General features: G+C 52.8%; 1 protein-coding gene across 3 annotated transcripts; it reads left to right on the top strand.

Moving 5' to 3' along the window:
- On the top strand, nucleotides 1-13,873 carry LOC141075714 (PC-esterase domain-containing protein 1A-like). 3 transcript variants are annotated; one of them, XM_073562863.1, is made up of 11 exons: nucleotides 1-110; nucleotides 1,749-1,965; nucleotides 3,223-3,318; nucleotides 4,508-4,590; nucleotides 10,501-10,733; nucleotides 10,809-10,950; nucleotides 11,418-11,664; nucleotides 11,860-11,949; nucleotides 12,063-12,122; nucleotides 12,582-12,656; nucleotides 13,050-13,873. In XM_073562863.1, the coding sequence occupies exons 3-11, from the start codon at nucleotides 3,246-3,248 to the stop codon at nucleotides 13,220-13,222; spliced, it is 1,176 nt and encodes a 391-aa protein (XP_073418964.1). In that variant the 5' UTR covers nucleotides 1-110; nucleotides 1,749-1,965; nucleotides 3,223-3,245; the 3' UTR covers nucleotides 13,223-13,873. The 3 variants fall into 3 exon arrangements, with proteins under 3 accessions (XP_073418964.1, XP_073418965.1, XP_073418962.1); XM_073562864.1 differs by lacking the exon at nucleotides 1-110 and adding an exon at nucleotides 182-233; XM_073562861.1 differs by lacking the exon at nucleotides 1-110 and adding an exon at nucleotides 1,535-1,627.
- Nucleotides 13,874-14,520: the final 647 nt, after the last annotated feature.

Genomic DNA, 14,520 nt, shown 5'->3' with positions numbered 1-14,520 from the left:
GGGCGTGGTCACCAGAGACTACACCTAAATGGGCGGGTCACTGCAGTGGGCGGAAGAGCTGGGGGCGGGGCGCTGGAGATTCACCGCAATAACGGAAGTGAGAACGGACGGTGAGTGCGGAGCGTGTGCCGGGTATACCGCTCTCTGTGGGGCCTCTCGTCTGTAGCTCTGCGCTCTCCTCCTGGCTGTGGGGTCTCTCGTCTGTAGCTCTGCGCTCTCCTCCTGGCTGTGAGGCCTCTCGTCTGTAGCTCTGCGCTCTCCTCCCGGCTGTGAGGCCTCTCGTCTGTAGCTCTGCGCTCTCCTCCCGGCTGTGAGGCCTCTCGTCTGTAGCTCTGCGCTCTCCTCCTGGCTGTGGGGCCTCTCGTCTGTAGCTCTGCGCTCTCCTCCTGGCTGTGAGGTCTCTCGTCTGTAGCTCTGCGCTCTCCTCCTGGCTGTGAGGTCTCTCGTCTGTAGCTCTGCGCTCTCCTCCTGGCTGTGGGGCCTCTTGTCTGTAGCTCTGCGCTCTCCTCCCGGCTGTGAGGTCTCTCGTCTGTAGCTCTGCGCTCTCCTCCCGGCTGTGAGGCCTCTCGTCTGTAGCTCTGCGCTCTCCTCCCGGCTGTGAGGTCTCTCGTCTGTAGCTCTGCGCTCTCCTCCCGGCTGTGAGGCCTCTCGTCTGTAGCTCTGCGCTCTCCTCCTGGCTGTGGGGTCTCTCGTCTGTAGCTCTGCGCTCTCCTCCCGGCTGTGGGGCCTCTCGTCTGTAGCTCTGCGCTCTCCTCCCGGCTGTGGGGCCTCTTGTCTGTAGCTCTGCGCTCTCCTCCCGGCTGTGAGGTCTCTCGTCTGTAGCTCTGCGCTCTCCTCCCGGCTGTGGGGCCTCTTGTCTGTAGCTCTGCGCTCTCCTCCCGGCTGTGAGGTCTCTCGTCTGTAGCTCTGCGCTCTCCTCCTGGCTGTGGGGCCTCTCGTCTGTAGCTCTGCGCTCTCCTCCTGGCTGTGAGGCCTCTCGTCTGTAGCTCTGCGCTCTCCTCCCGGCTGTGAGGTCTCTCGTCTGTAGCTCTGCGCTCTCCTCCCGGCTGTGAGGTCTCTCGTCTGTAGCTCTGCGCTCTCCTCCCGGCTGTGAGGCCTCTCGTCTGTAGCTCTGCGCTCTCCTCCTGGCTGTGAGGCCTCTCGTCTGTAGCTCTGCGCTCTCCTCCCGGCTGTGGGGCCTCTCGTCTGTAGCTCTGCGCTCTCCTCCCGGCTGTGGGGCCTCTCGTCTGTAGCTCTGCGCTCTCCTCCTGGCTGTGAGGCCTCTCGTCTGTAGCTCTGCGCTCTCCTCCCGGCTGTGAGGCCTCTCGTCTGTAGCTCTGCGCTCTCCTCCTGGCTGTGAGGCCTCTCGTCTGTAGCTCTGCGCTCTCCTCCCGGCTGTGGGGCCTCTCGTCTGTAGCTCTGCGCTCTCCTCCCGGCTGTGGGGCCTCTCGTCTGTAGCTCTGCGCTCTCCTCCTGGCTGTGAGGCCTCTCGTCTGTAGCTCTGCGCTCTCCTCCTGGCTGTGGGGCCTCTCGTCTGTAGCTCTGCGCTCTCCTCCTGGCTGTGAGGCCTCTCGTCTGTAGCTCTGCGCTCTCCTCCTGGCTGTGAGGCCTCTCGTCTGTAGCTCTGCGCTCTCCTCCTGGCTGTGAGGCCTCTCGTCTGTAGCTCTGCGCTCTCCTCCCGGCTGTGGGGCCTCTCGTCTGTAGCTCTGCGCTCTCCTCCTTCTCTGCAGACCGTCTCACCTATATCTGTGTTCTGTGCTCTTCTGCAGGGTATTGCTCGGGATCTCCGGACAGGACGCAGCTGGCACTGAGGGGGTTACCTCCGCCCATCGTCTGTGACATTTGCTCCGGACATTTTTAGTTCCCTGACTGTGTGGGACGTGGAGCGCTGCACAGCATATCGCTCCTGGGACTCTCCGTAATCCTTCACTCGGGAATACCGGAGTACTGGGGCTGTCAGTGCTCCACTCCCTGCGAGAGCTGCAGGTAAGAATCATAGGTGCAGTGCATTGTGGGAGCTGGGGGGGCACAGGTGAGGGCTCTGAATATGGGGGTCCGGGAATGTTGTGTACAGAGCCCGGAATAATCCGAGAGGCGCAGACCTCCGACTGATCCCACAGCGTATCACCGTGTAATGCTCCTTATACCGGGCTCTGTGGGGGGGGGATGTACCGTGTAATGCTCCTTATACCGGGCTCTGTGGGGGGATGTACCGTGTAATGCTCCTTATACCGGGCTCTGTGGGGGGATGTACCGTGTAATGCTCCTTATACCGGGCTCTGTGGGGGGATGTACCGTGTAATGCTCCTTATACCGGGCTCTGTGGGGGGATGGACCGTGTAATGCTCCTTATACCGGGCTCTGTGGGGGGATGGACCGTGTAATGCTCCTTATACCGGGCTCTGTGGGGGGATGGACCGTGTAATGCTCCTCATACCGGGCTCTGTGGGGGGATGGACCGTGTAATGCTCCTTATACCGGGCTCTGTGGGGGGATGGACCGTGTAATGCTCCTTATACCGGGCTCTGTGGGGGGATGGACCGTGTAATGCTCCTTATACCGGGCTCTGTGGGGGGATGGACCGTGTAATGCTCCTTATACCGGGCTCTGTGGGGGGATGGACCGTGTAATGCTCCTTATACCGGGCTCTGTGGGGGGATGGACCGTGTAATGCTCCTTATACCGGGCTCTGTGGGGGGATGGACCGTGTAATGCTCCTCATACCGGGCTCTGTGGGGGGATGGACCGTGTAATGCTCCTCATACCGGGCTCTGTGGGGGGATGGACCGTGCAATGCTCCTCATACCGGGCTCTGTGGGGGGATGGACCGTGTAATGCTCCTTATACCGGGCTCTGTGGGGGGATGGACCGTGTAATGCTCCTTATACCGGGCTCTGTGGGGGGATGGACCGTGTAATGCTCCTTATACCGGGCTCTGTGGGGGGATGGACCGTGTAATGCTCCTTATACCGGGCTCTGTGGGGGGATGGACCGTGTAATGCTCCTTATACCGGGCTCTGTGGGGGGATGGACCGTGTAATGCTCCTTATACCGGGCTCTGTGGGGGGATGGACCGTGTAATGCTCCTTATACCGGGCTCTGTGGGGGGATGGACCGTGTAATGCTCCTTATACCGGGCTCTGTGGGGGGGGGATGGACCGTGTAATGCTCCTCATACCGGGCTCTGTGGGGGGGATGTACCCTGTGCTGCTGTCAGTGACTGCCCGGTCTCTTCTCTTTCAGGGTCTGGATGTCGGTGGGCAGTTATGGGGGGCTTCCGCTCGGTTCATGTCCGCCAGTTACTGCACAACAAGTTTGTCGTTGTCCTCGGAGACTCCAGTAAGTGACAAAATCCTACATGTACTGTGTGTATCTCTGTCTCCCTAATCTAAGGGCTGTCACATTGTAGAAGGATCAACTTTATTCTCATTTGCACAAGGAAAGACTAGAAGCAATGGGATGAAACTGAATGGGAGGAGACACAGATTAGATATTAGAAAAAACTTTTTGACAGAGTGATCAATGAGTGGAACAGGCTGCCACGAGAAGTGGTGAGTTCTCCTTCAATGGAAGTCTTCAGACAGAGGCTGGACAGACATCTGACTGGGATGATTTAGCGAATCCTGCTTTGAGCAGGGGGTTGGACCAGATGGCCCAGGAGGTCCCTTCCAACTCTACCATTCTGTGAATCTGCAGAGCAGTTTTCCCCAGTAGTCAGGTCATATCCGGCTGCTCGTGGTGATGATGGCTCGTGTCTGAGCAGTTCTCCCCATTAGTCAGGTCAGAGCCGGCTGCTCGTGGTGATGATGGCTCCGGGCTGTGTCTGAGCAGTTCTCCCCAGTAGTCAGGTCATAGCCAGCTGCTCGTGGTGATGATGGCTCCAGGCTCGTGTCTGAGCAGTTCTCCCCATTAGTCAGGTCACAGCCGGCTGCTCGTGGTGATGATGGCTCCAGGCTCGTGTCTGAGCAGTTCTCCCCAGTAGTCAGGTCAGAGTCGGCTGCTCGTGGTGATGATGGCTCCAGGCTCGTGTCTGAGCAGTTCTCCCCATTAGTCAGGTCATAGCCGGCTGCTCGTGGTGATGATGGCTCCAGGCTCGTGTCTGAGCAGTTCTCCCCAGTAGTCAGGTCATAGCCGGCTGCTCGTGGTGATGATGGCTCCAGGCTCGTGTCTGAGCAGTTCTCCCCAGTAGTCAGGTCATATCCAGCTGCTCGTGGTGATGATGGCTCCAGGCTCGTGTCTGAGCAGTTCTCCCCATTAGTCAGGTCATAGCCGGCTGCTCGTGGTGATGATGGCTCCAGGCTCGTGTCTGAGCAGTTCTCCCCAGTAGTCAGGTCAGAGTCGGCTGATCGTGGTGATGATGGCTCCAGGCTCGTGTCTGAGCAGTTCTCCCCAGTAGTCAGGTCAGAGTCGGCTGCTCGTGGTGATGATGGCTCCAGGCTCGTGTCTGAGCAGTTCTCCCCATTAGTCGGGTCATATCCGGCTGCTCGTGGTGATGACTGCTCCCGTTCACTGTGACTTTGTCTTTCAGTCCAGAGATCGGTGTATAAAGATCTTGTGAAGTTTCTGCAGAAAGACGAGTTTCTATCTGAAGAGCAGCTGAAAAGAAGACCGGTGAGCGTCTTACTTAATTTTGTGCTATAATCAGCAAATCGCAGGGAAGAGAAAGCAGCAAAGTTTCTGCTCATCGAATCTCTGCGGTAAAAATATCTGCACTGATATGAAAATTGGAAACAATCATGATGGATGGAGAGTCCTCAGGGGCCGAGGCCTTGTAATGGTGGAGAAGATGGCAGGTCCCAGCTCTGGAGGCTCCTCCGGCCTCGTCATCACAAAATCTGAGGAATCTTGGCAGTAATGAGACGAGCGATGGGAGGGGGAGACAGATGAGGTCTGGCGGGGGCATCGCAGCTCCTGGACCAGACCCCACGACCCCAACCTCACAGGGGCACCTCTGCCTGGACCAGTCCTCGCTTAGTGGGCAGGAGGCTTTTCACACTCTTTATCTATGAAATGCAGTGATATTTCTGGCCTCATCTGTCGCCCCCTTCCCACCTCTCCTTACATTACCGCTCTTTCCTATGAGGCTCCTCAGATTTTGTCTTGAACCTGACGCTTGATGAGGCTGCAGGATTCTCCAGAGCTGGGATCTGTTATCCTATCGGCCATTGATAAGCCCCCTGAGATCTCTACTATGTGATTACTTTTGTACTAAGATAATTAAGTGATAGATGGAGAAAGTGGGAACGGTGAGATGAGAAAAAGAAAGTGGATACGTTTTGCGCTACATTGTGAATCATTACCGGAAACACCATAAAAATAAATGCCAGATCGATACAGGAACGTCTGGAAGATGCCGATACAAAAAAAAGAGCCGACAACATGGATCCGGACCACAAATGAAGCGAACACGAAAACCAGATCAGATCTCCGTTCTCAGTGAGAACATTCAGGAAAACACAAATCAGCCCAAAGTGAAATGAAAAACTGAAATCACAGGCGGATCCGGATCACAATGATCTGTGTATGAGCTCGCGTGTCTGTATGTGTCCTGACATCCCATTATGTAGTCAGCAGTATTTCATACACTGGAGTTGAATGAATCTGTGAGGGCACAAGCTCCAGACTGACCTCCAAGTGGTCCTTAGTAAGGTGCTCCAGTGTCCTGTCTGTACCTGGTTCCTTATCTGTGATATCCTTAGTAAGATGCTCCACTGTCCTGTCTGTACCTGGTTCCTTATCTGTGATATCCTTAGTAAGGGGCTCCTGTGTCCTGTACCTGGTTCCTTATCTGTGATATCCTTAGTAAGGTGCTCCTGTGTCCTGTCTGTACCTGGTTCCTTATCTGTGATATCCTTAGTAAGGTGCTCCTGTGTCCTGTCTGTACCTGGTTCCTTATCTGTGATATCCTTAGTAAGGTGCTCCTGTGTCCTGTCTGTACCTGGTTCCTTATCTGTGATATCCTTAGTAAGGGGCTCCAGTGTCCTGTCTGTACCTGGTTCCTTATCTGTGATATCCTTAGTAAGGTGCTCCTGTGTCCTGTCTGTACCTGGTTCCTTATCTGTGATATCCTTAGTAAGGTGCTCCTGTGTCCTGTCTGTACCTGGTTCCTTATCTGTGATATCCTTAGTAAGGTGCTCCTGTGTCCTGTCTGTACCTGGTTCCTTATCTGTGATATCCTTAGTAAGGTGCTCCTGTGTCCTGTCTGTACCTGGTTCCTTATCTGTGATATCCTTAGTAAGGTGCTCCTGTGTCCTGTCTGTACCTGGTTCCTTATCTGTGATATCCTTAGTAAGGTGCTCCAGTGTCCTGTCTGTACCTGGTTCCTTATCTGTGATATCCTTAGTAAGGGGCTCCAGTGTCCTGTCTGTACCTGGTTCCTTATCTGTGATATCCTTAGTAAGGGGCTCCAGTGTCCTGTCTGTACCTGGTTCCTTATCTGTGATATCCTTAGTAAGGGGCTCCTGTGTCCTGTCTGTACCTGGTTCCTTATCTGTGATGTCCTTAGTAAGGTGCTCCTGTGTCCTGTCTGTACCTGGTTCCTTATCTGTGATGTCCTTAGTAAGATGCTCCACTGTCTTATCTGTGATGGCCTTAGTAAGGGGCTCCAATGTCCTGTCTGTGCCTGGTTCCTTATCTGTGATATCCTTAGTAAGATGCTCCACTGTCCTGTTTGTACCTGGTTCCTTATCTGTGATGTCCTTAGTAAGGTGCTCCAGTGTCCTGTCTGTACCTGGTTCCTTATCTGTGATATCCTTAGTAAGGTGCTGTCGTGTCCTGTCTGTACCTGGTGCCGTATCTGTGGTCAGCATTGTAGGTCAGCTCCACTATCACTGTGAGCCCTTTCCATCCTTCCTCCTTCTACCCCAGCAATTAACTCCTACCAGTAATACTATAAACGGGTGCTACGTTGTGACTAACCTCGGTACACCGCCATCCCTCTATATAAACCCTCCACACTCGGGCTTAACCATGAAATTACGTTCTACTCACACCTAACATGATACATCTTGTTTCTAATAGAAAACCAATTTGGTCATAACTGGGGGGCTCTCATCCCCTCTTTTTCCAAATTTAATATAATCCGGTTTCATGTGTTTGCAGCTGATACATTGTTAAAAGTCAATTGGTAACAAAGTTTAAACTGTTTCTACCGGCTGAGGAGACCCCGGTGTGACTGTAGCATTACAGACCGGACCCCCGGCCGGCATGATGCAATCACCGCAGTGTTAGGACTCTGTCTCTTTAATGTTCGCACACAAAATATTCCCTGGAGCTTCAGACAAAATCTAAAATCCCGCAGATTGCGGAGACTCGTGGGCGTTCTGTGTAATCGGACACATCGGGATCTTTCTGTTCCAATGTGTTACACAACATTCCGCCATCTGCAGCGATGTTACATAGTTCAAGGTCTTTTCTCCACTACTACAAACACAGCAGATTAGTGACATTCTCCACCGGGGGAAACGCCGACATTACAGGACGAAAGGTGGAAGAAAGCCGCCCCCCCCCCACAAAAAGATTGGCGTCCAACCCTGACCTTGTGCTCAGATTAAAGATTACAAATACATAAAATGCACAAACAAGCAAACAATACATAAATATGGAAACTGAAATCACCTTATCTGCCCATATAATAAATGATGATTATTGCTGCGCCTGTAACAGTCCGTGTGGAGCAGTCCCAGCACAGCACCCATGATGGTGCCCATTACAGCCAGGTTATAATGGCAGATGTGACTTCAGAGCATCTGGGGCCGACTACCCCACATGTGGCACGTAGGGAGATGACGGGCCATACAAGGGTCACAATCTGGCTTCATCTTCCAGGGTCGGTTACCCCACCTGTGCCAAGCGCACAGAGAGGAGGTAACGACAAGCACAGGAAAAGGACAGTCTATAGAGGTACAAGGCCAGGAGACCGGAGGATCATAACCTGGCTTATCCAGATGTATCCAGGGTTCAGTGATGGACAGGGGCCGAAAACCCCTAGGTTGTTTCCTGTAGAATGATAGATCCGTGATGGTGCCATGATGTAAAACGGTTGCTGCTTGCTCTCTCTCGCGCTCTAATAGAGATGGGATAAAGTAGCATTACGTGATTATTTACATAGGTTTTCCCTCTCTGCTTTCAAAGTCACCAAACTGGCTCCGTAGCACAATGCACATAACGAAGCACCTCCGCAAACATCACTAGTGATCTAGGATAAGCGCGCACACTGTTATATGGAATATCCGCTTACAGTCACCATTACAGGCTCTTACACAAACAGTCTGTTTTCTTGACCAACCAGAAATCAACACTTAGTTTTCGAATTTAACATGCAGAAAACCTTCTCTTCTTGGTTTGCTATAAACAGTGGTCTGGGTGATTATGACACAATGCTGCGTCTCCACAGTCCAGATGTAAAACTATATTCACCGCACATTAAACGCCAAAAAAAACAAACAATGTTAATGCCCAAGAATCGCTTTCTTCTCGGTCTCTGCTCTTTCCACAAAAAATGTTATAAAACGAGATCAAAATGTTGTATGGAGGCCAAAGGGCTATCGATAAGAACGGGAGCTCCTTGTGGGAAAAGCCCCACCGCGCACAGCCCAATGACCCAACCGAACAGAATTAGAGTAGACTTGAATGACCTGCATGATGTAAACGCATGTTCACACTGGCCATAATAGCAAAAACAATGTATGTGTGTGTGTGTATATACCCTAATGAAAATAAGTAAAAAAGCACGTGCATTAAATAACATAGGGTACTTGGTAAACACTTTTGATCAAAAAAGTATAAAGCTGCCCCACCACGGCAAGGTGTACCCATTTGAGACAGTTACTACACTAACGGTAAAACCTACCTAGTGTGAATAGTGGCAGAGTCTCTGGGTCCCAAACGGATACCCAGCTTCAGAGGGACTATAAGGCTGAGTTCACACGTGGCGTTTTTTCACGTTTCCTCAGCGGTTTTAACCGTGCGATTTTGCCGCGAAAAATAAGCATCCCATGCATGCGGTTTTTACCGTGGCGGAATTGCTTTTGCGGTAAAAAAACGCAGCATGCTCATTAATATCGCGGCAATCCCGCACCCATAGGAATGCATTGTTCTGCTTACTTTCTGCATGTGGCTGTGCACACCATACGAAAAGTAAGCAGAACATTTGCGGATGGTACCCGCGGTCCGGAGGAGAGGAGACTGTCCTCTGGGCTTTGGGTACCATATCCCTGTAAAAAAAAAAAAAAAAATAGACTTTAAAATAACAAATATTGTTGTTCTCACGTTCCGACGTCCCGCGCAGCCTTCCCGCCTCTCTCCACGCTCCCGGTCCGGCTCTAGACTGACTAGGAAGAGGGATGCCTTGAGGTCCATTCACACTGTGAGATTTCCAGTGCAGATTGGCTGCTGATCACCCACTCGTTGGGCGAAATGATCATCGTTCGCGGCAGCACATCCTGTTCAGCAATCTGCGTGGCCGAGATCAATGGCAGCCTATGTGCACTGCGTGATCTAGGACAGATGGTTCAGTGCAGGTCTGAAGCGCGATCAGGCTACGACACATGGCTTGTCTAGGCCCCCTCCTCTGCGGCCCGCACATGTTATAATGTCATGAGAGATGGAACAATAAATGGATTCAAACGCAGGACGCAAAATACAATAAGTTTACTGAACTGATAAATGCGGAAAGGTACATGATATCTAAGGGAAGTATCAACAGAGATCAGCCCCGGCCACATGCAGAGCCGATAAACGCGCGTCGCTGCCTAGGGTGGTGGGCCTTCTCTGCAGCAGAGACCCACTACTCTTTCATCTTCCCCCTGTCTGACCCTGACTATATATAATCTATCCCCCTCCTGGAGCTGCACGTGTCTGTAAGGACACACACCGCTCCTGACGAGCCTGGGGCAGGTCCTCGGTAACGTGGTCTTGTGTTCATCTGTGCCGGGTTCCTTATCTGTGTAACTGAAGAATTGAAATGGTAGATTAACCCTTCCCAATGACTTCCGCTCCTGGTTCTACCACTTCGATGAATTCTTATCTGTAGCAATATGAATGTATGCTACTGATAATCCTCAGTTCACACTGCACTATACCTTCCACATCTGGGGTTAACCAGTCGCGCACCGGTAACCCATGTTTCCCAGGACACGGTTTGCTGTTTCTGATAGGTTTGCCGCCTTGCTGTATGTAACTGGTGTCCCGTCCGTGGCCTCTTCTTCCCACGGACCACCTTCTCTTGGTGCTCCGCTCTTCCATGGGACCCCGGTGCAGAAGTTTTAGCTGCCATGTTAAGATCTAGTATCTCTGGACCATAGTGCGAGGAGACCGCATCATGGATGCATTGGTATCTGGACTTTCTCCTATCGATCTCTCCTTTATTACGATGTTTCCGGTGATGATTAACCATGTAGCGGAGGCAGTTTCTGATGGATTTTCCTTTGTCGTCCAGTTCTTCTGATTATTCTGCACTTGGGGCACTGACACGAGCTCCGATCCTCCTCTACATGGCTGAGCCATTGTTCTTCTCCGCAGGGGGAGTTCACATTTGAGAATGACTCGCTGATAGAGGGCGGCCAAATGAATGAATTGCACAATGGGATCACGTACCGAGAAGTGCGGCAGTACCGGAGCAGCCACCATCTCGTCCGCTTCTACTTCCTGACCCGTGTCTACTCTGCTTACCTGGAGAGCATACTGTCTGATTTTCTGAGCGGCCCCCAACCGGACGTGCTGATAGTAAACTCCTGCATCTGGGATGTCAATAGGTGACCGCCACCACCATGGTGTCCGCCGCTGCCGCCCCGTATTGGTGACATCCTCATTGTCCTCATCTCCTGCAGGTACAATGACAAACAGCTGGAAAGCTACAAGGCCAACCTGGACCACCTGTTCCTGCGCCTCAGGCAGGTTCTGAGACCCCAGTGCCTCATCATGTGGACCATGACCATGCCGGTCGGATACAGGGAGAACGAGATCCCGGAGGTAACTGCACCAATGTCTGACCTTGGAGACAGGGGCTACATGTCACATGAAGACCTCACCGCCGTCTCCATCGGGGATCACAATCTACATTACCTATCAGGTTTTCTTTGGACTGGGGGAACAGAGTACCCAGAGGAAGCCCATGGGTAGAACAGATGGTGGGATTTGTCCCCACCTCGACAGGGCCATAGTGCTGAGCCCCCGCGCTGCCATGTTGGCGGCAGAGCGCTGTACTTCATCCATGTTATGCAGGCTAGTGTTCACACCTGATTGACGTCGCATCACAAAAATTGCCTGTTTGCTTGAAAGTGCCCGATATATCCGGTCAGCAGAAGCCACCACCATATGGCCGTATACAGGCCTCACGGGGGGCACGTTGCCCACCAGCTCCCACTGTAGTAAAGACCTTTTTATGGTACAATTTTCTCCATGACCTTCATCTTTGTTTTGCTTTTCTGCGTCTCCAGTTCCATAAGATCCCACACAACCTGCAGACGGGCATCGTGGAGGGGAACTTCTTCAGCGCCACTGTGGCGGATTTCCACAAGCTGGACGTGCTGGATATGCACTACCACTTCCGCTTTGACCTGAACTTCCGATGGCGTGATGGCGTCCACTGGAACTATTGGGCCCATCGGAAGTACACCCAGATCCTGCTGAACAACATTGCACTGGCCTGGGGGGTGGAGGCCCCCAAGGACCAGATGCCGGAAGGTGCGTAAGACCACTTCTCTCCGCACGGTGTGTTATCTGTTCTCTGGACACGGCTCGCTGTGGTCTGAGGAGCTGACAGTCTGCGGCCCCTGCCGTATCCTTAGACTGTGTCCTGCAGTGAGTGGACCTTAGGTCTGCACATTGCTGGGTGCTGCCCCATCCTTGTTATAATCTGCTCTTTTCCCCATGTTCCAGACTCTGTTGTTCATCTCGCGGCTCCTCGGTCGTCTGCACCTTACCCCAAGTCACAGCCCCCAAGACAGGAGCAAGAGCTCTATAGCCAGGGTAAGATGTCCTCGCTGCCCCTTCTATGGGGTAATTGTAGTATGACTGTGCTCGGGAGGGAGGACAGAGGCGCAGTATTGGGCCGACACAACCACTTCTGTGTCTCTGTGCAGGTGCGGCCTACACGCCGGGCTACATATCCTTCGATGGGAGTGAAATCAGCGCCGTGTCTGGTGAGTATGGCTACCTGCTCCACTATGGCCTCACACAGGGCGCTGGGCAGGCGGAGAGCAGGGGAGCAAGGAATGTGACCGAACATGTCACCGAGGAGAAGCTCTGCAGCCCTGATGCCGAGAACCACGCACAAGTGTCACTCCTCCATCATGACATGCCAACTCTTGCGCTGCGTCGTCGGCTCCTCCTCCTCCTCCTCCCCCCCCCCGCGCTGCGTCGTCGGCTCCTCCCCCCCCCCCCCCGCGCTGCGTCGTCGGCTCCTCCCCCCCCCCCCCCCGCGCTGCGTCGTCGGCTCCTCCTCCCCCCCCCCCCCCCCCGCGCTGCGTCGTCGGCTCCTCCTTCTTCTCCCCCCCCCCCCCCCCCCCGTCGTCGGCTCCTCCTCCTCCCACCGCAGCCTGATCCCCATGTATGCTGTTCTCTGCACTGATACTTAATACTGATGACATTTTTTGTTTCAGACGTTTCGCCCTTTGTGACCGATAGCCCTCTACTGAGTGCCGACATCACCCCCGGCTACTTCATCCGACCGCCAGGTAATCACCCCACAGTCAGTGATCATGGGGGGGGGGGGGTGGATTTATAGAGGGGAGGTCGGAGCGACCAACACCAACATCTTTACTCCCACCAGCAGCACCACAGCCACCTGAAAGTCCTTTTCTCCAATCACCTCCAGAGCTGCACTCACTATTCTGCTGTTTACATCCTGTCTTATACTCCAGTCACCTCCATTGCTGCACTCATTAGTCTGTCATTACGTTGTCTTATCCTCCAGTTGACAGTTCTCTAAGTAGCCAGTAGAAGTGAACACAGCTCTGGAGGTGAGTGGAGTGATAGATGATCTGATCCTTATATGACGATGTCAGATGATGGGTGGAGTAGTCCTTGTATATCAGAGCCTTGTCATACGTCTTGTCCTTCTCTTCCAGGTCCTCCTCCGCCTCTTTCAGTTTTACCCTCGATGCTGCCGCCACAAATGAACTTCGGCTACTTTCACCCCTGGGACTTCCTCCCACCACAATCCTGGAAAATGAGACCGCCAAAGAGGCTGAAGCCGGTAGCTGGCTGGAGACCCCCATACCGCCGACCCTCAATACATTAACTGTTCAGGCCCTGTTGTCACCTGATGCTTTGGGGGCCCTGCGGGTCACCTGACGCTTTGGGGCCCCGCGCTGTGAAGGTGCGGTCCCCGTTCCTGGCATTATGCTGCTATTCTTGGATTTTGCACTGTTTTCCCTGAAGTGACGCTCTCGGGAGGATTTTCATGAGCTGCTGATAGTGTTCGTGCCTTGGAGGGAGATGGGGCGGGAGAGCCTCTGGGATCCGCCCATCATCTGTGTATTTCATGACCATGTTTTGGCAACAGTGTATTCAGTGAAGTCTCCAGAGCTATGATTGGAGCAGTGGAATCATGTGACTGCTCATAAATGACTGCAGCTCTGTGATTGGTCCAGATAAGATCAGCCCTAGACCATGTGACATAAGTATTTTTCTATATATTATAAAGAAGAGACAGAATGTATGAGGTGACAGGTCAGGATTCTGGATATTGCTCTATAGATGGAGGTGGCACCGGATCTGGGGTTGGACTTGTGCCTTATCTCCTACCGTATGTTCTCCATGTATCTTCCTGCGTCTGATCCCGTGTGCGCTGTTGTCTCTTGTCTGCTGTGATTTCTTATAGCCACTCAGTCTGATTTTACATTTTTATATACGTTCTGTTTTTATATATAATGAACATTTTTACCATGTGGTTTGGGTCCTTTTTGTTTTTACTTCACTACCACCTGCAGCTTTTGTATTGGAGGATCAGGGGGGGTCGCAGCCACCACCTGATTATTCGCGTTGCTGATGGTTGTGCCCGCGCTGATACAACTTGGTTAATATAAGTGTCGTACCTTTGGACTGTCTTCACACCGTGGTGGAACGTGTGAGTCCTCGCCATTCTTATCCAGTGCCTCCCACCTCCAGATATGGTCCTGTCTAATCATCATCAGTAACTGTGATAGCTGTTTCTGTAACCGCTGCACTACAGAACCTATAGTGGCCCCTGTGGGGAGCAGATATTGTGTAGTCCATGTAATTTCATACAGGAAGTTCTGGTGACTGACTTGGCAACCACCTGTAATTATCATGTGTGGTACAGTGCATGTGGTGACCTCATAGAGCTCTGGTGACTGAGTTGATGACCCTCTGTGAAGAGCCTGTGTAATGTGGCAATAGTGACGGATGAGGTGGCAATCATCCACACCTCACCGTGCTACAGTAAAATGGGGTCCTGGCTGGGAGTGTGTGCTGCTGTGACCTTGATGATTTGCCTCTGTAGACCGCATGCCGCCACTTCACTTGTCAGGACAAGATGGAATGGAGATGAACGAGGGAGTCCAGAGTCCAAAAATA

The sequence above is a fragment of the Dendrobates tinctorius genome, unplaced genomic scaffold (genome assembly GCF_039654945.1).
Source record: "Dendrobates tinctorius isolate UK_male_01 unplaced genomic scaffold, ASM3965494v1 ptg000367l, whole genome shotgun sequence".
Classification (NCBI taxonomy): domain Eukaryota; kingdom Metazoa; phylum Chordata; class Amphibia; order Anura; family Dendrobatidae; genus Dendrobates; species Dendrobates tinctorius.
Note: the sequence above shows the minus strand (reverse complement) of the source record. Positions and strands in the feature narration are given on the sequence as shown.